A 27,518-nucleotide genomic window follows, 5' to 3' on the forward strand; every position below is an offset into this window, starting at 1 on the left:
CGGGTTCGACGAGCCAAACCCAATGAATATAGTTGCTCACGAATGTTTGATCTTGAACAGAACTTACAACATCAATCAACATGTCTCAATCAAAATTGTACAGAAAAGAGGGGGAGTCTGTACCTGAACAAATGTGAAATCATTTTGTTTGACTAGCTGGCCAGTCAATTTGAGTAACGTTATTGTGTATTCCACGTAATGGCGCAGTTTTACGTTATCACGCAATGACATCACAACGTAATTTAGCAACTTTTAGCAACAAATCAACCTGCCTCTAGCAATTTACCCTGAAAATTAGTTGGCAACACTGTTTCTGTGCTTTTAGGGCCCAAAATGCAATTTTTCAGAAAGTGGGCGTGGCTTCATAACTTTTCCGATATGAAGAAAATGGCGGAAAATATGCAGCCGAAGTCCGACGGGATACAAATTCATTGCTTTAACTAATTATGACAAATGTTAATATATATTTTTTAAATGTAATAAAGTAATGCCTTTTCAAATAAGATTGTTATGTTATCCTTACGAACCGCATAGCATTACAGCAGTATAAACCGGTACGTTAGCCAGTTACCTAACGTTAGTTGGCCACTGATACATCGAACTTGCCAGGCAGTATATTATAAAATAAAAACGTATTTCACTAGGCAAGTACATTGACAGCCTACCCCGGCCAAACCCTTAACCCGGATGACGCTGGGCCAATTGTGCGCCACCCTATGGGACTCCCAATCACGACTGGAATCAAACCAGGGTGTTGGTAGTGATGCCCCTGGCACTGAGATGCAGTGCCGTAGACTGCTGCGCCACTAGGGAGCCCATATTAACTATCTGCTATCTAACTAAATGCCCAATGTTTATTGACTTGATTATTTACATAATTCTTAGCTAAGTGGTAAAGTCATGTGATTCAATGGCTATCTACTCCGATTTAAGAACACTCGCGTGCAGAATAACTCATGAATTTATGAATGCTCAACATCTGTTGAATATGGCCGGTGTCAGTAAACATCGCCAAAGAAAAGCGTAATTAAATTGTTGCCAGCAGCACAGTTACAGTCATCAATGCTCTGGATAACATGAAAACAGCCTAACCAGTTTTGCTAGGGCGAGTAAAATGGTCAGTGTGAGGTGTTCTCTCATTTGTGTCTGGAAGTAGCTTGCCAACGTTAGCCAGTTAGCTTGGGTGCTTGACTGCCGTTGAACGCTCAGATCAACCCTACTCCTCAGCCAGAAACGCTCTGAATTTACTAACGAACAATCTGACAATGCTCTGGATTTACGAACGCCCAGAGCTCACTCTAGCACTCCAGATTGAATTTACGAACACACCCGAAATCGTAAAATGTTAAGCTAGTCATTTGTTTTGCTAAGCTAGCAAGAGGTTGCATAGCAACAGCATCAACTTCCAGTAGACAGGCGAAGCTCTAGTACACTCAACTGAAACGATACCGTTCTTTTACAGTATACTAAAATGAGCTAGTGTGTAGTATATAATGTGTAGTATATACTCATTAACTACAGTTGAAGTCGGAAGTTTACATATACATTAGCTAAATACATTTAAACTTCATTTTTAACAATTCCTGACATTTAATCCTAGTAAAATTTCCCTGTCGAAGGTCAGTTGGGATCACCACTTTATTTTAAGAATGTAAAATGTCAGAATAATAGTAGAGAGAATGATTTATTTCAGCTTTTATTTCTTTCATTACATTCCCAGTGGTTCAGAAGTTTACATACACTCAATTTGTATTTGGTAGCATTGCCTTTAAATTGTTTAACTTGGGTCAAACGTTTCGGGTAGCCTTCCACAAGCTACCCACAATAAGTTGGGTGAATTTTGACCCATTCTTCCCGACAGAGCTGGTGTAACTGAGTCAGGTTTGTAGGCCTGCTTGCTCGCACACGCTTTTTCAGTTCTGCCCACAAATTTTCTATAAGATTGAGGTCAGGGCTATTGTGATGGCCACTCCAATACCTTGACTTTGTTGTCCTTAACCCATTTTGCCACAACTTTGGAAGTATGCTTGGGGTCATTGTCCATTTGGAAGACCCATTTGCGACCAAGCTTTAACTTCCTGACTGATGTCTTGAGATGTTGCTTCAATATATTCACATCCTTTTCATTCCTCATGGTGCCATCTATTTTGTGAAGTGCACCAGTCCCTTCTGCAGCAAAGCACCCCCACAACATGATGCTGCCACCCCTGTGCTTCACGGTTGGGATGGTGTTCTTCGGCTTGCAAGCCTCCCCCTTTTTCCTCCAAACATAATGATGGTCATTATGGCCAAACAGTTCTATTTTTGTTTCATCAGACCAGAGGACATTTCTCCAAAAAGTACGATCTTTGTCCCCATGTGCAGTTGCAAACCGTATTCTGGCTTTTTTATGCCGGATTGGGGCAGAGGCTTCTTCCTTGCTGAGCGACCTTTCAGGCTATGTCGGTATAGGACTTGTTTTACTGTGGCTATAGATACTTTTGTACCTGTTTCCTCCATTATCTTCACAAGGTCCTTTGCTGTTGTTCTGGGACTGATTTGCACTTTTCGCACCAAAGTACGATCATCTCTAGGAGACAGAACGCGTCTCCTTCCTGAGTGGTATGACGGCTGGATGCTGTTTATACTTGCGTACTACTGTTTCAGGCATTTGGAAATTGCTCCCAAGGATGAACCAGACTTGTGGAGTTCTACAAATATTTTCTGAGGTCTTGGCTGATTTCTTTTGATTTTCCCATGATGTCAAGCAAAGAGGCACTGAGTTTGAATGTAGGCCTTGAAATACATCCACAGGTACACCTCCAATTGACTCAAATGATGTAATTTAGCCTATCAGAAGCTTCTAAAGCCATGACATCATTTTCTGGAATTTTCCAAGCTGTTTAAAGGCACAGTCAACTTAGTGTATGTAAACTTCTGACCCATTGGAATTGTGATACAGTGAATTATAAGTGAAACAATTGTAAACAATAGTTTGTTAGCATGAAATTTGTGGAGTGGTTGAAAAACGAGTTTTAATGACTCCAACTTAAGTGTATGTAAACTTCCGACTTCAACTGTATGTAGTATACAGTGTGTTAGTATGGATATTCAAACACAGCACATTTGATGTATTGGATACCATTCCATCCATTCCCGCTCCAGCCATTACCACGAGCCCCTTCTCCACAATTAAGGTGCCACCAATGTGTGGTTTCCATAGGGGTAGATGGGAGGCCAAATGTAAGATCAGAGCCAGAGATCAGAGTCCTGGACTTCCTGATGAGCCACCCCCAGGTGATGAAGGTATGAAACAACACCTCCACTTCACTGATCCTCAACACAGGGGCCCCACAAGGCTGCGTACTCAGCCCCCTCCTGTACTCCCTGTTCACCCATGACTGCGTGGCCACACACGCCTCCAACTCAATCATCAAGTTTGCAGATGACACAGCCATAGTAGGACTGATTACCAACAATGATGAGAGGAGAGAGGAGGTGAGGGCCCTGACGGAGTGGTGCCAGGAAAATAACCTCTCCCTCAATGTCAACAAAACAAAGGTGCTGATTGTGGACTTCAGGAAAAAGCAGAGGGAGCACACCCCTATCCACATTGATGGGACCGCAGTGGACAAGGTGAAAAGCTCCAAGTTCCTCGGCGTACACATCACTGACGATCTGAAATGGTCCACCCACACCTCTTCAAACTCAGGAGGCTGAAGAAATTTGGCTTGGCCCCTAAGACCCTCACAAACTTTTACAGCTGCACAATTGAAAGCATCCTGTCGGGCTGTATCCCAGCCTGGTACGGCAACTGCACCGCCTACAACCGCAGGACTCTTCAGAGGGTGGTGCGGTCTGCCTTCCAGGACACCTACAGCACCCGATGTCACAGGAAGCCCCAAAAAATCATCAAGGACTCAACCACTGAGCCACGGCCTGTTTACCCCGGTATCATCCAGAAGGTGAGGTCAGTAGAGATGCATCAAAGCTGGGACAAAGAGACTGAAAAACAGCTTCTATCTCAAGGCCATTAAACTGTTAAATAGCCATCACTAGCCGGCTACCACCCGGTTAGTCAACCCTGCACCTTAGAGGCTGCTGCGCTATATACAGTGGGGAGAACAAGTATTTGATACACTGCCGATTTTGCAGGTTTTCCTACTTACAAAGCATGTAGAGGTCTGTAATTTTTATCATAGGTACACTTCAACTGTGAGAGACGGAATCTAAAACAAAAATCCAGAAAATCACATTGTATGATTTTTAACTAATTAATTTGCATTTTATTGCATGACATAAGTATTTGATCACCTACCAACCAGTAAGAATTCCGTCTCTCACAGACCTGTTAGTTTTTCTTTAAGAAGCCCTCCTGTTCTCCACTCATTACCTGTATTAACTGCACCTGTTTGAACTCGTTACCTGTATAAAAGACACCTGTCCACACACTCAATCAAACAGATTCCAACCTCTCCACAATGGCCAAGACCAGAGAGCTGTGTAAGGACATCAGGGATAAAATTGTAGACCTGCACAAGGCTGGGATGGGCTACAGGACAATAGGCAAGCAGCTTGGGGAGAAGGCAACAACTGTTGGCGCAATTATTAGAAAATGGAAGAAGTTGAAGATGACGGTCAATCACCCTCGGTCTGGGGCTCCATGCAAGATCTCACCTCGTGGGGCATCAATGATCATGAGGAAGGTGAGGGATCAGCCCAGAACTACCCGGCAGGACCTGGTCAATGACCTGAAGAGAGCTGGGACCACAGTCTCAAAGAAAACCATTAGTAACACACTACGCCGTCATGGATTAAAATCCTGCAGCGTACACAAGGTCCCCCTGCTCAAGCCAGCGCATGTCCAGGCCCGTCTGAAGTTTGCCAATGACCATCTGGATGATCCAGAGGAGGAATGGGAGAAGTTCATGTGGTCTGATGAGACAAAAATAGAGCTTTTTGGTCTAAACTCCACTCGCCGTGTTTGGAAGAAGAAGAAGGATGAGTACAACCTCAAGAACACCATCCCAACCATGAAGCATGGAAGTGGAAACATCATTCTTTGGGGATGCTTTTCTGCAAAGGGGACAGGACGACTGCACCGTATTGAGGGGAGGATGGATGGGGCCATGTATCGCGAGATCTTGGCCAACAACCTCCTTCCCTCAGTAAGAGCATTGAAGATGGGTCGTAGCTGGGTCTTCCAGCATGACAACGACCCGAAACACACAGCCAGGGCAACTAAGGAGTGGCTCCGTAAGAAGCATTTCAAGGTCCTGGAGTGGCCTAGCCAGTCTCCAGATCTGAACCCAATAGAAAATCTTTGGAGGGAGCTGAAAGTCCGTATTGCCCAGCGACAGCCCCGAAACCTGAAGGATCTGGAGAAGGTCTGTATGGAGGAGTGGGCCAAAATCCCTGCTGCAGTGTGTGCAAACCTGGTCAAGAACTACAGGAAACGTATGATCTCTGTAATTGCAAACAAAGGTTTCTGTACCAAATATTAAGTTCTGCTTTTCTGATGTATCAAATACTTATGTCATGGAATAAAATGCAAATTAATTACTTAAAAATCATACAATGTGATTTTCTGGATTTTTGTTTTAGATTCCGTCTCTCACAGTTGAAGTGTACCTATGATCAAAATTACAGACCTCTACATGCTTTGTAAGTAGGAAAACCTGCAAAATCGACAGTGTATCAAATACTTGTTCTCCCCACTGTACATAGACATGGAATCACTAGTCACTTTAAAAATGGAACACTAGTAACTTTAATAATGTTTACATACTGCTTTACTCATTTAATATGTATACTGTATTCGACTCTACTGTATTTTAGTCAATGCCACTCCGATATTACTCGTCCTAATATTTATATATTAAAATAAAATAAATTAAAATAAAATGTTATTTGTCATATGCGCCGAATACAACAGGTGTAGACCTTACAGTGAAATGCTTACTTACAAGCCCTTAATCAACAATGCAGTTTTAAGAAAAATACAAAAAATAAGAAATAAAGTAACAAATAATTAAAGAGCAGCAGTAAAATAACAATAGCGAGGCTATATACAGGGGGTACCGGTACAGAGTAGGAAAAGGCACCGGTTAGTCGAGGTAATTGAGGTAATATATACATGTGGGTAGAGTTATTAAAGGGACTTAAGCATAGATAATAACAGAGAGTAGCAGCAGCGTAAAAGGGGGGGGGCAATACAAGTAGTCTGGGTAGCCATTTGATTAGATGAGGGGGGGTAGAAGCTGTTTAGAAGCCTCTTGGACCTAGACTTGTCGCTCTGGTACGACTTGCCATGCTGTAGCAGAGAGAACAGTCTATGACTAGGGTGCTCGAGTCTTTGACAATTTTTAGGCACTTCCTATTACACCGCCTGGTATAGAGGTCCTGGATGGCAGGAAGCTTGGCCCCAGTGATGTACTGGGCCGTACGCACTACCCTCTGTTGTGCCTTGCGGGGGCCGAGCAGTTGCCATACCGGGCAGTGATGCAACCAGTCAGGATGCTCTCGATGGTTTAGATGTAGAACCTTTTGAGGATCTGAGGACCCATGCCAAATCTTTTCAGTCTCCTGAGGGGGAATAGGTTTTGTCGTGACCTCTTCACGACTATCTTGGTGTGCTTGGACCATGTTAGTTTGTTGTTGTTGATGTGGATACCAAGGAACTTGAAGCTCTCAACCTGCTCCACTATAGCCCCGTCGATGAGAATGGGGGCTTGCTCGGTCCTCCTTTTCCTGTAGTCCACAATCATCTCCTTTGTCTTGATCACGTTGAAGGAGAGGTTGTTGTCCTGGCACCACACGGCCAGGTCTCTGACCTCTTCCCTATATGCTGTCTTGTCGTTTTTGGTAATCAGGCCTACAACTGTTGTGTCATCGGCAAACTTAATGATGGTGTGGGAGTCGTGCCTGGCCGTGCAGTCAGGAGTGAACAGGGTAGGTATAGAGGTCCTGGAGGGGACTGAGCACGAAACCCTGAGGGGCCCCCATGTTAAGGTTCAGCGTGGCGGATGTCTTGTTACCTACCCTTACCACCTGGGGCGGCCTGTCAGGAAGTCTAGGAACCAGTTGCAGAGGGAGGTGTTTAGTCCCAGGGTCCTTAGCTTAGTGATGAGCTTTGAGGGCACTATGGTGTTCAACGCTGAGCTGTAGTCAATGAATAGCATTCTCACATAGGTGTTCCTTTTGTCCAGATGTGAAAGGGCAGTTTGGAGTGCAATAGAGATTGCATCATCTGTGGATCTGTTGGGGCAGTATGCAAATTGGAGCGGGTCTATGGTTTCTGGGATAATGGTGATGATGTGAGCCATGACCAGCCTTTCAAAGTACTTCATGGCTACAGACATGAGTGCTACAGGTCGGTCGTCATTTAGGCAGGTTACCTTAGTGTTCTTGGGCACAGGGACTATGAGGGTCTGTTTGAAACTTGGTATTACAGACTCAGACAGGGAGAGGTTGAAAATGTTTTGCTTTGCCTGTTTGATGGTTTGTCGGAGGGCATAGCGGGATTTCTTATAAGATTCCGGGTTAGAGTCCCGCTCCTTGAAAGCGGCAGCTCTACCCTTTAGCTCAGTGCGGATGTTGCCTGTAATCCATGGCTTCTGGTTGGGGTATGTACGTACAGTCACTGTGGGGACGACGTCATCGATGCACTTATTGATGAAGCCAGTGACTGATGTGGTGCACTCCTCAATGCCATCGGAAGAATACCGGAACATATTCCAGTCTGTGCTAGCAAAACAGTCCTGTAGCTTAGCATCTGCTTCATCTGACCACTTTCTTATTGATCACTGGTGCTTCCGGCTTTAGTTTTTGCTTGTGAGCAGGAATCAGGAGGATAGAATTATGGTCAGATTTGCCAAATGGAGGTCGAGGGAGAGCTTTGTATGCATCTATGTGTGTGGAGTAAAGGTGGTCTCGAGTTTTTTCCCCTCTGGTTGCACATTTAACATGCTGATAGAAATTAGGTAAAACGGATTTAAGTTACCCTGCATTAAAGTCCTCGGCCACTAGGAGCGCCGCCTCTGGATGAGCATTTTCCTGTTTGCTTATGGCGGTATACAGCTCATTGAGTGCGGTCTTAGTGCCAGCATCGGTCTGTGGTGGTATGTAGACAGCTACGAAAAATACAGATGAAAACTCTCTAGGTAAATAGTGTGGTCTACAGCTTATCATGAAATACTCTACCTCAGGCAAACAAAACCTCAAGACTTCCTTGCTGTTCTATCCTGCCGATGCAGTGTATAACCCGCCAGTGTCACGCCCTGACCGTAGAGAGCTTTATATATCTCTATTTTGGTTTGGTCAGGGTGTGATTTGGGTGGGCATTCTGTTCCTTTTTCTATGATTTGTATTTCTGTGTGTTTGGCCGGGTGTGGTTCTCAATCAGAGGCAGCTGTCTATCGTTGTCTCTGATTGAGAACCATACTTAGGTTGCCTTTTCCCACCTGTATTTGTGGGTAGTTGTTTTGTGTTTCTGCACCTGACAGAACTGTTCGTTGTCGTTTTGCTCTTTGTTATTTTGATCAAGTGTTTTTTTGAAAATAAATCATGAACACTTACAACGCTGCGCTTTGGTCCACACCTTCTTCAACAGATGTCCGGTACAGCCAGCTGTATGTTATTCATGTCGTCGTTCAGCCACGGCTCTGTGAAACATAAGATATTACAGTTTTTTATGCCCCGTTGGTGTGATATACATGCTTTTAGCTCATCCAATTTATTTCCCAGCGATTGCACGTTGACCAGTAGTACGGATGGCAAGGGCAGATTAACCACTCGTCGGTGGATCCTCACAAGGCACCCCGATTTCTTTCCGTGATATCTTTTCCATCTCTTCTCCTGCGAATGACGGGGATGAGGACCTGTTCAGGTGTCTGGAGTAAATCCCTCTTGCCCGACTCATTAAAGACAAATTCTCCGTCCAGTTCAAGGTGAGTAATTGCTGTTCTGATTTTCAGATGCTCTTTTCAGTCATAAGAGACAGTAGCAGCAATATTATGTACAAAACAAGTTACAAAAAATACGAAAAAACAAACAAAATAGCACGGTTGGTTAAGAGCTCATGAAACGGCAGCCCTCCTCTCTGACGACATCTTTTTAATTCCATTATTTTCCATTATGTTGGGGTACAGAGATGGGGTAATCATTTAAAAATCATGTCAAACATTATTATTGCACACAGAGTGAGTCCATGCAACTTATGTGACTTGTTAAGCACAGTTTAACTCCTACAATTATTGAATACTTATTGACTAAAGACATTTTAGCTTTTCATTTTTTATTAATTTGTAAACATTTCTAAAAACATAATTACACTTTAACATTATGGGGTATTGTGTGTAGATCAGTGACAAAAAATAATACATTTTAAATTCAGGCTCTAACACAACAAAATGTGGAAAAGGTCAAGGGGTTTGAATTCTTTCTGAAGGCACTGTATGTACCTCAAGTGCTTGTCGGTACCTAATGCCACCCACCACTCCTCAAATTATGTTTCAGAAGACAACATTTCCATTTTGGAGTACTTCACAATTCTCCTATATGCACACACAACATCAGAAACGTCTCCAGGTGGCCATTTTGCTATTACGCCATAATCGGACAATGTATTTTGTGTAATATTGTCACGACTTCCACCGAAGTCGGTCCCTCTCCTTGTTCGGGCGGCGTTTGGCGGTCGACGTCGCCGGCCTGGGAGGGGTACGGTCCGGAGGAGAGATGCTGGGTGCCGGTGGAGGACGTTTTGGACCCTTCATTGCTGCGGGAGTTCCACCGTCTCCATCCGGATCGCCCTGCGCCTCGTCCTCCGGGTTGTCCCCGAGGTCGGTGTCGACGCGTTGCTGGAGCCGCGCGTCAGGGGGGGGATACTGTCACGACTTCCGCCGAAGTCGGTCCCTCTCCTTGTTCGGGCGGCGTTCGGCGGTCAACGTCGCCGGCCTTCTAGCCATCGCCGATCCACTTTTCATTTTCCATTTGTTTTGTCTTTGTTTTACACACCTGGTTTCAATTCCCCAATTCATGTTTATTATTTAACCCTCTGTTTTCCCCATGGTTTTTGTGCGTGTTTGTTTTATGTATTTTGGTCCTTTTGTGTGGGCTTGGTATTCTACATGTTTTTGGTAATTTTGAGTAAAGTTACTTTTATTACTGATCTCTGCAGTCCTGCACCTGACTCCTCTGCACCAGCTACACCCAGACTTTTTACAAATATCTGCTGAACCAAACATGATAACACAGAAAAGATGTCTACCCCCATGTTTTGATGGTCCATTATTAAAAAGGTACCACGTACAACACCAAAAGCAGTTCAGATTTTTATATAATGGTGGACTGCCAAGGTAAACAATGCGAAGAAATCCAATGAAATCACAGTTTCTGACAACGTACGCAAAATAATTGGATCACAAAATAAATGTTTAAAATATGTATTCAGTATAGAAAATAAAAATACAATAACGTGTGTGTTATTAGTTTAAGCACACTATGTTTGTCTATTGTTGTGACTTAGATGAAAATCAGATCAAATTTGATGACCAATTTATGCAGAAATCCAGGTAATTCCAAAGGGTTCACATACGTTTTCTTGTCACTGTATTCTCCCCAGCTGTAAAATCTCTAGACAACGCCATTGTGCATTTTCCCAACACCTCCTACTTGGAGGTCTGAGCAGAACAGCATCAAAACAAATATCCACCTATAACACAACAGCAATGTCAAATCTGTTCTCTTGTATGATTTGGAGTGTTGCTGGGTTGTCTAGAATGACATGAGAGGGATGGAGTCTTTCAGCAATGGATGTCTCAACAGAATCTGCTGCATCTTCTGACCGAATAAAATACCCTACAGTAAGCTATACAAGAAGACAGGTTGCCAAAATGTCACATGGCACATCAAATCAAAGTTTATTTGTCACGTGCATTGAATACAACAGGTGTAGGTAGACCTTACAGTGAAATGCTTACTTACAGGCTCTAACCAATAGTGCAAAAAAGGTGTTAGGTGACCATAGGTAGGTAAAGAAATAAAACAACAGTAAAAAGACAGGCTATATACAGTAGCGAGGCTATAAAAGTAGCGAGGCTACATACAGACACCGGTTAGTCAGGCTGGTTTAGGTAGTATGTACATGTAGATTTGTTTAAAGTGACTATGCATATATGATGAACAGAGAGTAGCAGTAGCGTAAAAGAGGGGTTGGCGGGTGGTGGGTGGGACACAATGCAGATAGCCTGGTTAGCCAATGTGCGGGAGCACTGGTTGGTCGGCCCAATTGAGGTAGTATGTACATGAATGTATAGTTAAAGTGACTATGCATATATGATAAACAGAGAGTAGCAGCAGCGTAAAAAGAGGGGTTGGGGGGGAGCACACAATGCAAATAGTCCGGGTAGCCATTTGATTACCTGTTCAGGAGTCTTATGGCTTGGGGGTAAATACTGTTGAGAAGCCTTTTTGTCCTAGACTTGGCACTCCGGGACCGCTTGCCATGCGGTAGCAGAGAGAACAGTCTATGACTGGGGTGGCTGGGGTTTTTGACCATTTTTAGGGCCTTCCTCTGACACCGCCTGGTGTAGAGGTCCTGGATGGCAGGCAGCTTATCCCCAGTGATGTACTGGGCCGTACGCACTACCCTCTGTAGTGCCTTGCGGTCAGAGGCCGAGCAATTGCCGTACCAGGCAGTGATGGAACCAGTCAGGATGCTCTCGATGTTGCAGCTGTAGAACTTTTTGAGGATCTCAGGACCCATGCCCATCAAGAGACTCCGATGGCTTAGCCACGTCACACAGAAGGCCCAGATATAGACTCATTATGGACTTATGTCCCAATGTGGATGAAGTCGATCTTTGTCGGCATATGTGGACTCTCTGGCTAGAGGGTCTTGTACACTCTCATCTACTATGACCCTGTTGGTCATCCATGCCTTGAATCTTGGTCACGTACTGTATACTAGACCAAACTATTTTGCCTAAATTGACCATTTGTCTGGCCTAGATGGTCATATGCACTCCAACCTTCTACTCGGTACAGCTAAAGGAGGTTCCGTCCATCTTTTCTTTGTTTCTCCTTTGTTGCTGCTTGCTCTTTGGGGGTTTAAGCTGGGTTGTTGTTAACGACTCCATGACAATCGTTGTGAAAAGGGCTATATAAATAACATTTGTATTCATTGATTTTGATGTGCTGCACCAATGCATCATTTGTGGAAGGATTTTCTCCTTGTCTGTTCCTTTCTTCATGATCTCAAAATGAGCTTGATTGATGTTATCTAGACTGTTACTACAATCATAAATGAGAATTGTGAATTGCTCCAAAATGGAAATGTTCTCTTCTGAAATATAATTTGAGGATTGGTGAGTGGCATTTGGCACCCACAAGCTTGAGGTACACTGTACATGCCCATGAAATCACCAAGTCCCTGGGTCCAGACAATTTCAAAGGCCTTTCTGTGTTCCATGAATTTACAGTGTCATGTCACGCAGTATCTACATTCACAGCCAGGGGAAAGACGACAGCAGTAGACAGTTAACTGTATGGCACAGAAATACTATTCTGTTGCGTACGTTTCCCACGGCAGTTCACCATTATATAATCATTGGAACTGTTTATGATGTTGTACATGGCACTGTTGTAATCATTGACCATCAAAATGTAGACATGACATTTTCTATGTTATAATGTTTGGTTCAGGAGATATGATGCAAAATACATTATTTGGTTATGGTGGAAAATGTTTTTGTTTTTTTTGCGATGGCTCCATATTTGAAAATAATCAGGGCCCCAAACTGTGCAAGTGTAACAAGTTTCATGATTTTATGAAAAAGTTTACATTTTCACATATTGGACTATATAGGAGTAAGATAGGAGACAAGCAAATTAATGTAGGCCCTACACAGAAACTGTCCTACTAGGCCTACTGTATTAGGGCCTCTCAGTGCATGATCGAGTAGGCCTAACAAAGCAATATAAATCGTTTGAACTGTATTGATCACTTTCAAATCAGAGGTTCAGTTGGGATGTTGTTGGTGGTGTCGGCCTCACTGTAGCCAAAATGGTTTACTTTTCCATGATCATTTATGTGAAACATACGGCCCACAGATCGGATCCGGCCCACTAAGGGGTCCAATATATTCAATATACTTTATTAGAATGACTAAAACTAAACTGTGTAGGAATGATAATGGACCTACATTTAAACAGTTTCTTGAACGTGTCCAGCTCACTCAAAATAAATATAGACAGTCAGGGAGTATTGAAAATTCCAAAAAAGATGGATAGAGCACTAGTTTCCAAATTTTGACAGCGAGGAAATATAAAAACATTTAAGTGCGGCCCTTCGGACCTTGTGGAAGACCGAATGCAGGCCCCGTGGCAAAATGAGTGTGTGCTGTCTCCTATCTTACACTGATTATATAATCACCGTTATCCATGACATCTCAGGTTCTCTGAAGTATACCTGCGTCTGTGAGTCTGTTCTGTGTACAGTATGGGTTTTTCAGAAAATTATTAGAATAAGCTTAGTCAAACAACATTAAATACAAATAACTGTAAAACAGTTTTTTTTAACCCTTCAGTTGTTTCAAAGTTAGACCCAGTACATGACATTAGACACATGGTACTTCAGGATGCTTTATATAGTTTATTAAATATTGCATAATACCAAAATCACAGCAGTAAATAGTGTTGTCTTCATTTTAATATTGACACTGAAACAGCACCGCAAAAAAAAAAGCTAACAAACAAAACCTGTTGCAGGTTGTGCATCTTGGCAAACTAAAGAACAAAATATATATAGTATTGTCACACACCGGATAGGTGCAGTGAAATGTGTTGTTTTACAGGGTCAACCATAGTAGTACGGCACCGCTGGAGCAAATGAGGGTTAAGTGCCTTGATTTTTTAATAATTTATTTGAAGCAGTGTCACACTTTAGTCAAGGTACTGGTACAGTAGTGGTACTTAGTACATGTATTCTCCCATCAAGGACTAAATCTAATGGTAAAAACAATAGTAATATCCTTAAATATGACATATGGATACATTTCTGTGATAATCAATAAAAGCAAATGAAAATTAGGCACAATTTGTATCTGAAATAAGGCATTACGATCCTCGCAAAATGGCAGCGTAATGTTACTTCATATGCATCAAACTGTCTGTGCTAAATAACTCTTCACTCTGTGCTTTGCCCAAAAAAATCATTCAGGTAAATAAGCCAACTGATAGAGCTTTATGTGACTTTTTCCCATCACTTGGATTCCATACTTCTTTATTATACATATTTACAATCCTTATTGTGCCAGGCTGTTTAATGGTTTACATGTTAATTCAAGCTGAAAGCACTGATCCTTTTTACATTATGTGTGTATACAGTACTCCACAATCATACATTCATACATCCTGTGATGTTTCATGGAGCACTTTATCACATCAACATTCTACACTGACTTGTAAAGGCTATCATACGATACCACAAGAGTGATTGCTTGTTGCCAAACGTCTATCATACAGCCAGTTTGATATGGAACAGACCTTTCCTTATTAAATTGTCCCTGGATCTCATAAGTTTTGTTTTAACTTCGGATGTCTGTGTTGGAGAAGGGTCATATCTATAGTGCAAGTGCTAGCATGGGGGAACCACATCATTAAATAGAACACATTGTGTTACACTGTATCTCTATGTGGTAAACAGCTCACAGCTGAGTCATAATACAACCGCCACTCAGGTTATCCTTCAGAAACATACGTTGTGGCAGTTATGTGCAGCAGACCAAGGGGAAATGTAAATGTAAGAAACGCTACTTACAAACACATGAATGGCCATACAGTCGAACCACATGAGGCTGCTGAGGGGAGGTCGGCTCATAATAATGGTTGGAATGGAGTAAATGGAATGGCGTTAAACACATGAAAAGCACGTGTTTGATGTGTTCGATACGATTCCATTGATTCCGTTCCAGCCGTTACTAGAGCCCGACCTTCCCAATTAAGTTTTCACCGGCCGCCTGTGAGTAGAACACCTCATCTAGGCTCCACTGTTGCCGCAAAATACTTTGTGATAGTCATATGAATGATTTAGAGACAAACTCAGCACAACGTAACTGGTTCGGTAAAAACAACCGTCACACAAGACTATTCTCATCGATGTTGGCTATAAAAAAGCTAGGGATAAACGATGATGAATGTTTTGAGTGTTGTATTGTCTCACGTCAATGACAAACGTTGTAACAGCTTGACAGAATTAAGCTTTCTATTCCTTTCAAGTACAACAGACAAATGAGTAAACAGGGCGAGCTGTACTTCATTGTAGAATAAATATCTCACAAAGGTAACACGATAGGGGGTAGCCACTTAAATAACTCCAAACCATGTCCCAATCTGGTCAATGCTAATCATCACTGCACTACTGTAGCTAACTTCATCAAGTGGATAAATAAAGATATGTAACATATAAATACTCTTAATCGGTATCACTCCAGGAACTAGATTAGTATTACTACTGTAAAAAGGTAATAATACGAGTTAGATGTTGATAGTCTTACTGATATACTCTAATTTCAATTACACTGCCTAGTGTACCTAGACTGTCACTCATGACATTTAGGATTCCGCGGAAGAACACATAGCAGTTAGTCATAAAGAGGAAGAATTTGATATGACCAAGTTAAGAGAGAAGAACGTAGAGCTGCCACAACATAAGGCATCCTTTTTTCAATCTACCAAGTTTTCAGAATATACAGTATTCTGACATGGTGCATGCCTTTTACCAGTTTACAAATCTGATGAAGCGTTCAAATTGGGGACCTCTGTCCTCACAGGAAGACTGCTTCAATACGTTGATATCTGAATTCAAAGCAATCTTCCTTGAGGGAGTAGTCCAGCTCAAAGATAATTAGTCATGTTTTTCTTGTTGTGCCTAGACCTCAAAATAATGATGGCACTAACCTTTTCATGCGAAGAAAGTTACAAGTCGGATAAAATAAAAAATAATTTGTCGCTAAACTTTCCAAAGGTTTTTTTTTGTCTGTCAAATTAATTATGCGAGAAATGGCGGTGGAAATACCTTTAATAAGAAAATATTGATATAATATCATATCAAGTTAACTTAGAGTCATGTGGTCGTCCCACTACAACTCGGGAAAGCATGCAGTTTATTAAGCTATAGATTAAATAAATTATGATGAACTTCACAGGGTGGTGAAAGTGCATGGAGATGAGCTTAATGCTCCATTCCAATAAATATTCTAGTGACATGATAATTGATGCTTGGCTGTTTGACAATTCAAATAATCACATAATGTAGGCTAGCCTACCCGCACTCTATCTGCGAACTTGGGGCTAAAAACGCACGTGCCAAGACCAGAGTGGGCATATTCTCTATATAACACAACATTCTTGTGACAAAACCTTCAGTAGCGTTGAAAATGCGATGGAAACACATTTCACTTTTTGGGGCATGGGAATTTAACTGCAAAAGTTATATTTATGTGCACTACGTCATCCCGTCATCCACAACAAGTCAATTTGATTCAAACACATCTCTGGTGGGAAAATGTGCATATTGTTTTTATGCGGATTGTCGAATATTCACATTCAAATCTATCGCCAATTGGATGGGAACCTAGCTATTGATACAGTTAAGTGCTTTAAAAAAGTGGCATACCATGCCTGTCCTGTGGTTCCACTGGAGCCAGTCTAGTTTAGGCAGCTGTCTGCCACCAGCTACCTCACAGGAATCACAGAAGATCACGCACACTCACTCACTCATTAGCTCATACACACACAAGCTATCTTCATCAGGTACATACATAGCAGAGCCAGTCTTCCTGATTGCATTCATTACTTCATCTGACAGAAAGCTTAGCTAATATGTTTGATCATTGGGATTTCTATCATGCAGATGAACATGCTCGAATTATAGTACAGACCTTGAATAGAAACCAGAGGCAATACTAAAATGGCATTGGAAGCTTTTGGACTACACTGAGGTAAGAGTGTTCTGCTATTTTTTATAAAGACTACAAGCCTACATTGTCACAAACATAGCTTTCTAACTTTTAGTGCATTGTGAGCTAACAAAATCAAGCCATTCCACGATGATACACAATATAGCAGGCCTATAAATTTGTTTCTTTAAGTTCGCTGTCAGGTCAATGGGTTTTTGAAATTTAAACCAAGGAATATGGTCTGTTGGACACTGTCCAAGTAGGTACCATCACATACAGGCTGGTACCTTCATGGTATGTCCAAACAAACACTACATGGGTTTTCCTAGGGGGAAAAAATTGTCTTCTAGACGGCTTAGCAAGTCATGTCAACCTTCAAATATATCTGCATTCAAAGTTAAATAAAACGACTTTTCCCAACATAGGTCCTGAAAGGTAGCTGATGAATAACAGCTCCTATTTCTCTAGTGCATCAACTACACATTTGAGCCCTCCTGATCCATCATGGAGGTTATAAGAACCGCTCTCTTGATCCATAAACTGCTCTGCTACTGCTCCCTCATATAGATAGACATTCATGTGCTTCAAAAATACTTTGTATAGTAGTTAACAAATCACAAGAACACACCGCAAGTACTATACCTACTGTATAAGAATATACAGTGTACAAAACATTAGGAAAACCTGTTCTTTCCATGACAGACTGACCAGGTGAATCCAGGTAAAACCTATGATCCCTTATGACACTTGTTGAATACACTTTAAATCAGTGTAGATGAAGGGGATGAGACAGGTTAAAGAAATATTTTTAAGCCATGAGACAGTTGAGATATGAATTGTGTATGTGTGCTATTACGAGGGCAAGACAAAAGATTTAAGTGCCTTTGAACGGGGTATGGTAGTAGGTGCCAGTCGCACTGGTTTGAGTGTGTCAAGAACTGCAACAATAGTGGGTTTTTCACGCTCAACAGTTTCCCTTGTGTATCAAGAATAGTCCACCACCCAATAGACATCCAGCCAACTGGACACAATTGTGGGAAGCATTGGAGTCAACATGGGCCAGCATTCCTGTGGAATGCTTTTGACACCTCGAGTCCATGCCCCGATGAATTGAGGCTGTTTTGAGGGTAAAGGGGGGTGCAGCTCAATATTAGGAAGGTGTTCCTAAATGTTTTGTACACTCAGTGTATACCGCAGTGTGTGACATTTAATTGTTTTACTAAAAATTCCATTGTCAGAATATCATATGATAAATTCAGCCATGTACTGTGCAGGACGTGGTTAAGGTATGTGTACACCACACTGACGATTGGGCAGAGTGTCAACAGCTAGCTTTCTCCTATTGCCACCTCATGCACATTAACATACCTCAGACCAAACTGATCACTTACATTAGACAAACGTCTTCACTTGACTAAATGACTGTCCTAATTTAAACAGTCAAGAGTAAAAGTAATTATTTCCCAACACTCAACAGGCAACCAAGGGTTAGAGCTAGGTTCTCCTCACACTATACAATGTTTGTTGACAGGTTATAAGTTGACCTCTTTTACGTAATTTCCTGGAAACGTGCCAAACTGTTTTGTCCTCTTCGAGGTACCTGAAAACGAAACAACAACAACATTTGTTAGTCTTTGCAATCAAATGTGCCTACTTATGTGATATAATAGCAAGCACTACCATTGAGTACATAAACACATACGTTTTGAACTCTACGGGCTCTATCTTTGAGCCAAACGCACGCTCTTTGGCAATTCCGAGTTGTTAAAAACCAGCGCTTTGCTATGGCGCCAGGGTTGGTAATTGACCTATCTTATATCAGCTCGCTTGCGCTGAGGTGGAAGGGGTGGAAATATTTGATGTGTGTCATTAAAAACATGTGCTAATTTCAAGTAGCGCTACTGGTGATATTTAAGACTCACTAAAAGCTGGTTTAGCAGTAATCCAATTGGTTATGGCATCGATTTTGTCAGCGGAGGCGCATAGTAGCCTAATCAGTAGCCTATAACCAATGTTTTATTAAACAATATTGAATGTATAGGACAAACATCCATGCCTCCTGCCGAAGAGCCCTTATGCCTACGTGTGCACCAGTGGAGGCTGCTCTGGGGAGGATGGCTCATAATAATGGCTGGAACTGAGCGAATTTAATGGCATCAAACACGTGGAAACATGTAATTGAAGAATTTGATACCGTTCCACCTTTTCCGCTCCGGCCATTACCATGAACCCGTCCTCCCCAATTAAGATGCCTCCTATGGTTGGTTGGTTTGCTTTATGTTCATGGAACATTATACACTGTTTTTTTAGGCCTCATCAATAGCCTAGTGCATTTAATCTTGCTTATTGACTATGTTTGGCATGTCCATGTCCAATTTACAGTAGGCCTAGCCCCTACAGCCCCTACAAAACAATGTATTTCCGTATTGAAGCAATGCAATTAGAACAATGTGGACTGCAAACATATTCAACATATTTAGCAAATACGGGGGAGGCTATTTAACGAACTAGTTGAGTTGATGACAACGCAATACATAAAAGATCGTAAATACACAACTTAAAGTGACCACATATTTAGCCATTGAGCACGTTCTGATTGGCCAGTGAGGTGTCAAGCCGCGACGCATCCACAACTTGTTTATTCATCAAGACCCAGCTACTGCCTGCTACTGCGCCAATAATTCCGGTTGTGAAAATAGCTAAAATATTTTTGACACACCCCAAAACCTATAGCGCTACTGCCAGCGCTAAGATTGACCATTGTGTTAGGTTTGTGAAAATAGAGCCTGATGTGTTTGAACCTCCTCCATATGCGAATTTCCAAGAAACTACCCACATGGCAGTTTTACACTCTGCTGTCACTCTGCTGTCACTCTGCTGTAACCCTATATGGATGAATGTGACTATGACCATATCTTTGGGGAATCCATCCTGAGCCCCCAGGCACATACCAACAAACCAGCCATCATCGCACTTCTCCATGACACTGACAAGATCTCCCTCCTGCAGCTCCAGCTCATCTTCATTCTGTGGCACGTAACTGTACAAAGCCTGGAAACTGTAGGATAACATTACATGAAGTCAGAACTACAACCACAAAAGGACTTGAGAGACATAGAATCAAAAACAAAATATGAGATGTATTTACAAGACCAGGGTAGTGTTCAATAGGCACTAAATGGATTAAAACCAACTGAAACAGGGAGCGACTACTGGGACTCATTTTAGTTTTCTATTGCAAAGCATTTTAAAATATTTTCCGTGGCATGCCCTAATGAACATGACTCGGTTGAACTGGGGCCTTAAGTCAGAGTACAACAGTAAAACAGAAACCAGAGTATCCAGAGCTCAGACTAGATGTAGGGACAGACGTCAGACGGCCATACTCACATTCCACAGCTGAGACGGCTTGGCTCCGGGCTGCTGCTGTGGGACTGGGGTTGCTGGGAAATGATGAGAGATTGTTTACTGGGGTGAAGGGGGGGCAGGAGTCTGTGGAGGACAGAGTCATTGGGGTGGGGGGAGAGGGTGCTGCAGTACCTCACCGAGGTCTCGGCTATATTCATGATCTCATTACACACCGCCTCCTAGTGACAGTGGTCAGGTCAGAGGTCAGAGAGAGAATTCCCAGTCAGCCCAGAAGGAGAGATGAAGGAGTTGGGTAGAGGGGCAGGGAGTTAGAGGGTGCACAGGAAGAAGGAAGGTAGGAGGTCCAGTGAGTAGCAAGGCAGAAAGGGAGGGATCCGTTAGAAACCAGGAAAAACCAGGAAAGTCGTGAAACACCAGAAGAGATGGTGGTGGAGTCCGGCCGAGGGGTAAGCATGGAAGAGCAAGACACTAGAGTGAGTGGCATATAGAATGAACACAGTCACAACGAACTATTAGTTCACGTCTGATACTATTCAAAAGATGATATGCACAATTAGTGGGGAGGAAAAGATGACAGCAAGGTCATGCAATAATGCTGTCATATTAATCTTATTGACTTGTTCTTCACAGAAACTCAAAGTAACAGTCTAAAGCTGAGATGGGGTTTAGGATAAACGATTAGTTAAGTGATGAAGTTCAGTTAAATTAACAGTGACGAGTTAAAGCAAGCGATCATCATAGATCATGATAAATAAATCCCCACCACATATTGCTTGTCCAGAAATACCAGACATATCAATTTTCAAACATTATCGTCGCCCACAAAAGGCAAATCGGCACCTTACCGTGAATGAGTTAGCATTCATGTTGTTGTCCTGGATGTCAAACAACATGACAGGGCTTCTGGAGGTTCTTCCATGGTAGTCGCTATCATTCTTCACCAGCTGTAAGAGGGAACACACACATTAGACTCGATGGTTCACAAATAGGAGTTCCCCACTGGGCACAGATGTCAATTCAACGTCTATTCTACGTTGGTTCCATGTCATTTCATTGAAATGACATGGAAACAACGTTGATTCAACCAGTGTGTACCCAGTGGGTGATGTCTGGAAGGTGCAATTCATTTCCAACAGCGTGCTGTAAACACAATCGTAGTGGAAGTCAATTTACACTGTTTGTTAGAAAAATCCATAGACATATCTCTCAAACAAAAGTTATTTTCTGTAAAAACATTCATACATTTGTTTCAGACTGTTCGCGAACCAGTCTTAATCCTCAAATAGTAATCAAATTGGCTTCTCTATGAGATTATTTTCTAATATGATGGTGTAATTGTGGGGGTCAAGAATCTGCAACCCCTGTGAATCATTCAACACATAAAAAAAATACAAATCATGCACGGTCACATGGTTTTCATTCCAAACACCTGAGATAAATCTTCATATGAAAACCCAATTTAACACTCAAACATGTGCATGTTAGTGGCGCACACACACACACACAAAAAACATGCAGTCCAAAATATGACACAGGAGTCGTGTAAGCTCTGCTGACTGCATTGGAGGAAGGTCAACCTTAGGTCAACATTACAGTTAGTTGTCATTCACTATCTATTGCACAATTATCTATCTAGAGGCAGCAACAACGGAAACATCCTATTATTGTGGCTCATGGAGGGAAGAACTCCAGTTCTAACCACAGTGAACCCGAGATGCAACACTGCACACCATGCAGTTGATCAGATACCTCTGCAGGGCTATTTCGCCAGCTGCCCAGGGCTTCGCGGCCAGTGCCCCTGTCTCCCTCTGCCCCCTCCCCCTCCATCAACTCCCTCTCCAGGATGCTCAAGGGGCTGGCCCCTGTCAACCAGCTCTCCAGGCCCGCCCCTCCACAGGGGCTCAGGCTGCGGGACAGACGAGGAGAGGGAGGGGAGAGGAGGAAGTCCTCCCCCTGGGGCGGGGTGAAGGTGAGGAAAGGGGTGGCCGAGCCAGGGCGGGGCGGGTAGGGTGGGGGCAGGGGGGAGGCGGAGGGGGAGGCCATGGGTGAGATGCAATAGGGGCTGCCGCAGATGGGAGGCACGGGGCTGGCAGACTTGGAGGGGGGCAGGTACTCGCCCCAGCGGTAAGACACGGAGGGGAGAGGGGGTAGAGGAGGGGTGGGGGCAGTGGGGGGGCTGGCACCCCCTATGGTCAGGGAGATCCACTCAGAGGAGATGGCATGGACCTCGGGGGACACAGAGCGGCGGGGGGAGCGGGGGAGGGGCAGGGGGGATGTGGTGAGCCGGTTGTTACGGACACGGTTCAGCTTATAGACCAAAATGACCATCCAGAGAGAGGGGAGGACGAGGGACAGAAACGGGAAGATTAAACATTAGACATGAGTATGAATAAACAAAACACAAATAATAAAGTTAAAATAAATAGCAATACTAGGCCACCAAAGTAAACAAAAAAAACTGAGGCAAACTTGGAGTGTATAGGATTGTTGTATTCCTGGACAGACAGCTATACAAGAGAGTGTGTGTGTGTGGAGCGTGTCATTACCTGAGGGGAAGCATTGAGGCTGCGGTGAGGTGATTGGCCAATGGGGGGGTCTGGGTAATCCAATCCATTCTTTACTCTGGGTCGTTTGTGCACCTCTATGTAGGTGACTGGGAATATACCCTGGCGATTGGTGCCAGAGACTTTGCCCTCGTACCAGTTCTCATCGACCCTGCGAATCAGGATGATCCTCTCTCCCTGTAGACACACATTGGCATCCCGTTAGCTCATACTGTATGATCGCACATTTATATGCATGATATAACAAACCATTATATTAGATAACATAGTATAACATTAAAGCAAGCACAAACTAAACACCATCAGCACACACAAGATTTCTGATAAGCATATTGTATTTCCTGTATCCTGAAACTATGATGGAACTAGGTTGCAATACTTTGTGATTTCCGTCTGTATTACGTAAAAAGAGGAACAAACTGCGCCGAACCTCAATACCCTTAAAACCAAGTTATTTTTACCTTTCTGAAAGACATCTCCACCACCGTGTCCCCTGTAAAGTTGAAGCGTGCAATGGCCTCTCCATACTCCAGCACCTGCACTGGTGCACTCTTCTTTGGCTGGGCCTTCTCCGTGGGGGGAAGGAGCTGGAGAAAACATACACACAAAGGCCAAAATACAAATCGGTCAATGTCAATGCTAGGATCTAGTGTCAAGTTCAGGAGGCAATCAGTCAAAGTCAATGGTAGGTACTGTAACAGTGTCACATTCAAGAGGGCACACTGTAGTAGAACATTTTGCAATAGGAAACAAATATCTGCGTTTTTCCACGGACAAGGTGGTGGTGGCACCTCCCTGTTTCAAAACAGTTTCTTCTTACTGAACACGACTCCAGTGAATATCAATACTCAACAGGGCCTCTTCCACTGTTGAACTTTTCAACTGACTGGTGTCATAACCCTGAAGAATTGACTTGTGTCATAATAACAATAAGGCAATAACTGGTCAATTTGGCACATCAGTCTGTACCGTACTGTAGTGAGTTCCATTAGTAGCAAAAAGGTCAGAGTTAATTTTCAGTTACAATATTGGAACTGTTTGTACCTCAACATAACTCCGTGGGAAGATTCCGACTCTGCCGTGATGCTCCCCTTCAAACCAATTATTATCCACCTGTCGAATGATGTACACAATGTCTCCCTTTTGAAATGGCAACTCCCTGAAAAAGAGAGCAACAACAAACATATAGGTTAGCTATTGGATTCAACAATATGCCAAATTTAAAAAATATGAGCATTATGTCAAAAAGGCATATGGGCAATATGACAAAGGGAGAAATATGACCACATATCAACTACATGGAACATTTCACTATGAGACTCAGAATGAGGTCTGCCCACGTGTAAATTGCTATGTGAGAGTGGAGATGAATATAAACCACCACCAGTCAGTCGGTCACACTAATGCCTATATGGTACAATCACATGATGATTACAACACACCAAGGGTTATATATTTTGTGCATGTTCTTGAAATCACTCATGATATGTGCGTCAATGACTTTTACCCACTTTAGAGTCTCCGCTCTGAAGTCAAACCGAGCCAGGGCTGGAGTTCTCTGTAAAACAAACAAAGCAGGGACTGTTAGAAAATCAGGATGGATAAAGGAGCCTGGACTCCCATGCTCTGTGGCATGTACTGAACATTGGTTATTCCGTTCAGGCTGGCCTTGCATGCCAGGTTGCCACAAAACTATCTTCTAATTTATGTTCACGTGAATTACTGCTGGTGGTTACAGTATATCTTTATACCCTGTAGTAAGACATAATTTATTCATAAAAGTTGAGGCACATGAAAAAAATGTCAGGCTGCAATAAACATTTGTTTTCTTCTCTAAAGCATATAAAGCACTGCAAATTAACAATAATATAATAACATAATATGATTCCACAATGTATAAAAACATTAACATATAATCCAGAGTAACAATTTGTACTGGTCACATACAACAGTAATTAGTTAAAATGCTTAAATGTTTTTGAGTGCTAAATGTAACTTCTGAGCTCATCTGCTTGTTGGTTGTGCCCTTTCAGTGTCCCTGATCCACTGAGAATATTCTAGCAATGACAGGAATGAAACGACTCATGTGACTGTTTCTGTACGGTGGTGGTAAATACTGAGCTACTGTGGGCTGCAGTCAAACAGATGCCAAAAGAGCAGGCAGGCCGATTAAAATGTAGTAAATGTGTGTGTCAGGGAAAACAGAGTGAAAGGCAGATTTATCATGATGATATACAGTATTTTTGGCAGATTTATTTAGCTGGTCCCTGAAAATAGAGTAGAGTAGAGAGCATACTCTTTGTCGTCTGGGTTTGGCCGGAGTAGGCCGCCATTATAAATAAGAATTTGTTCTCAACTGACGTGCCTAGTTAAATAAAACGTTAACAAAAAGAATTAGAAGTGTATGATATTGTAAAAAGGTATGTTGAAACGGTAAATCATAAACATAATGGGTGAACAAAACTGTAGAACCTATATTGTGCTAACCTGTACAAAGCGTTATGTTGAACCTTGGAATGTGTTTATAGCTACAACTACTATCACAATAGCTTCATTCATCCATATTCAGGCAAGCAAGGTCAAATCATGATATATTTAAATATATGTACATATATTATATATGTATATATGTAAATATATTTAAATCGTTGTAGTCAGAGGAGTCATGCCCATAGGGGGCACAGGGGACCCTCAGATTTGTACTGTTTAAAAAAAATTAACTACCCAAAAATATATTGGGTTGTTGTTATTTTTCTGTAATACTACTAGTCACCTAGCAATTTTATGAAGTTGGCTTTAGCTAGCCCAGATAGGTTCCCAATTTCCCAACCTCATAACTACAGAGCCTTCATAAAGTATTCACACCCCTTGACTTTTCCCACATTTTGTAGTTACAGTGGGATTAAAATGGATTAGTCTTTTTTTTTTGTCAACAATCTACACAAAATACTATGTAATGTTAAAGTTGAAGACAAATTCTAACATAGATTAGGGCCTAATTAATTTATTTCAAATGACTGATTTCCTTATATGAACTGTAACTCAGTAAAAACGTTGAAATTGTTGTATGTTGCGTTTACATTTTTGTTCATTATAGCTTGTCTAATTATCTTAGCTGGCATGCCTGCTAGCAAGGCTGGTAGACTTTAAAAAATGACCACCAGTCAGGAGGATACAGACAGCTCATGATGTATGTTTAGATATGCAGAAAAATTTACTTATTTTTTACATAGAATTAAGCATAACTATTATGACTCTAGATTGCAGGAAAAAGCTGTTTCAGGTGTTTGAAAAATATTTTTGGGGTGCACCCTGGTTATAGTCATCAGTGGGTGTTGACCCATGTTGAACGTAATAAGCAGTAAAATGGCAGAACAATGATTCAAGCCAGAGTTACTAATGCCCTAATCACCGTAACACCTGACTCAAATGTACAGCGTTTGCTTCAACCCTTTGAAGTCTGGTCACAGCTGACAAAACCATCTGTGAAAGCAGGAACCCGACTGTCTCTCCTCCCCTCACACACAGTACAGTACAGTACACACACAAGTACAGTACACCCACACACAGACATACACTGGCGGAAGGTGGGGTTCCCCAGGGAGCCATACAAGCTAGATCCGCCCCTGCACACACACACCAAAATAGCTGTCATTTTTCACAATGAGAGGGATGGTACTGTATTGTACCTCTGATCCGGATTTCCTCTTGTCTGCGTCATTGATGTTGATGTTGAGCAGGTCTCCGAAACGTTCGTTAGTGATGAACTGATGGTGGGTGGGAACAATTCCCGTGTGTCGCCTCGATGCCGTGTCGGCCTCCTCCTGCTCCCTCTTCAGCCGCCGTTGCTCTTCCAAAATTTTCTGTCAGGGAAACATACCATTATCTGTCATTTATTTTGCATTTTACTTGTTTTTGCATGCCACATTAATAGTTCTAAGGACCACAGACACTCCAAAATGGAGGATGGAAATGATCAGTAAAGCAATTTGTATATTGTGGAAATATTTCACAGTTTTAGTATACGCTGAACAGTTTTTAGTCATATTTATTGTTCAAAAGGAGAGTGAAGCCCTATCAGATTTTGTTGAGAGAGGACTACAAAAGAAATGTTGCAGAAACAATAAACAAACAATAAAGAAACATTACCTCTTTATCTCCATGGCGTCTCCTGACTACCTCATCCAGGCCGTCACCAAGGTCTCCTTGAGTCAAGGAGTCTGAATCTAATACAAAAAATGTATAAATTATGTCCTGAAATTCTCCAAAGGCATTCAACATTTCCCCATAACAGAGTTCATCAATAGTGCTGCTTTCAATATCTATAATATTTCAATAAAAAAAAGAAATAGCTCTAACCCTATTGCAATACCACAATTCCAATAGATCTATAAAACTTATTTTGACAATGCAAGGGAACACTGTAAAACATAGAACTAGACATGCTCTGAAGAAAAGGTGTCCGTTGCAGTATGATAAAGGAGAGATACACACACTGAAGAAAAAAAACATATTCCCACATGCACAAAACAATAAACACAGTAACACAGTATGACCCTGTTTTTATGAAAAAATACTAGAGGTTGATGGCTATAGAGGAAACAAAACACTGTACAAAAACATTCAGATAAAAACAATTGTGACTTAT

The 27,518-nt window shown here is 42.2% G+C and overlaps 1 protein-coding gene across 3 annotated transcripts in view; it reads right to left on the reverse strand.

The window, feature by feature from the left end:
• Positions 1–13,615: 13,615 nt before the first annotated feature.
• The window catches only part of LOC139570669 (sorbin and SH3 domain-containing protein 1-like), an 86,343-nt gene continuing 72,440 nt past the window's right edge, over positions 13,616–27,518 (reverse strand). For 2 of the 3 annotated variants that reach the window (XM_071392745.1, XM_071392744.1), the window contains 11 exons: positions 27,020–27,096; positions 26,560–26,733; positions 24,382–24,428; positions 23,915–24,029; positions 23,332–23,457; positions 22,853–23,047; positions 22,056–22,613; positions 21,152–21,250; positions 20,328–20,524; positions 19,889–19,995; positions 13,616–18,537 (listed from right to left, as the gene is read on the reverse strand). In XM_071392745.1, coding sequence (XP_071248846.1) covers positions 18,470–18,537; positions 19,889–19,995; positions 20,328–20,524; positions 21,152–21,250; positions 22,056–22,613; positions 22,853–23,047; positions 23,332–23,457; positions 23,915–24,029; positions 24,382–24,428; positions 26,560–26,733; positions 27,020–27,096 — 1,763 coding nt within the window. In that variant the 3' untranslated portion in view covers positions 13,616–18,469. The remainder of the gene's footprint in view (positions 18,538–19,888; positions 19,996–20,327; positions 20,525–21,151; positions 21,251–22,055; positions 22,614–22,852; positions 23,048–23,331; positions 23,458–23,914; positions 24,030–24,381; positions 24,429–26,559; positions 26,734–27,019; positions 27,097–27,518) is intronic. The other variant, XM_071392743.1, reaches the window with a different exon arrangement.

This window comes from Salvelinus alpinus, chromosome 3 (genome assembly GCF_045679555.1).
Source record: "Salvelinus alpinus chromosome 3, SLU_Salpinus.1, whole genome shotgun sequence".
NCBI classification, from domain to species: Eukaryota; Metazoa; Chordata; class Actinopteri; order Salmoniformes; family Salmonidae; genus Salvelinus; species Salvelinus alpinus.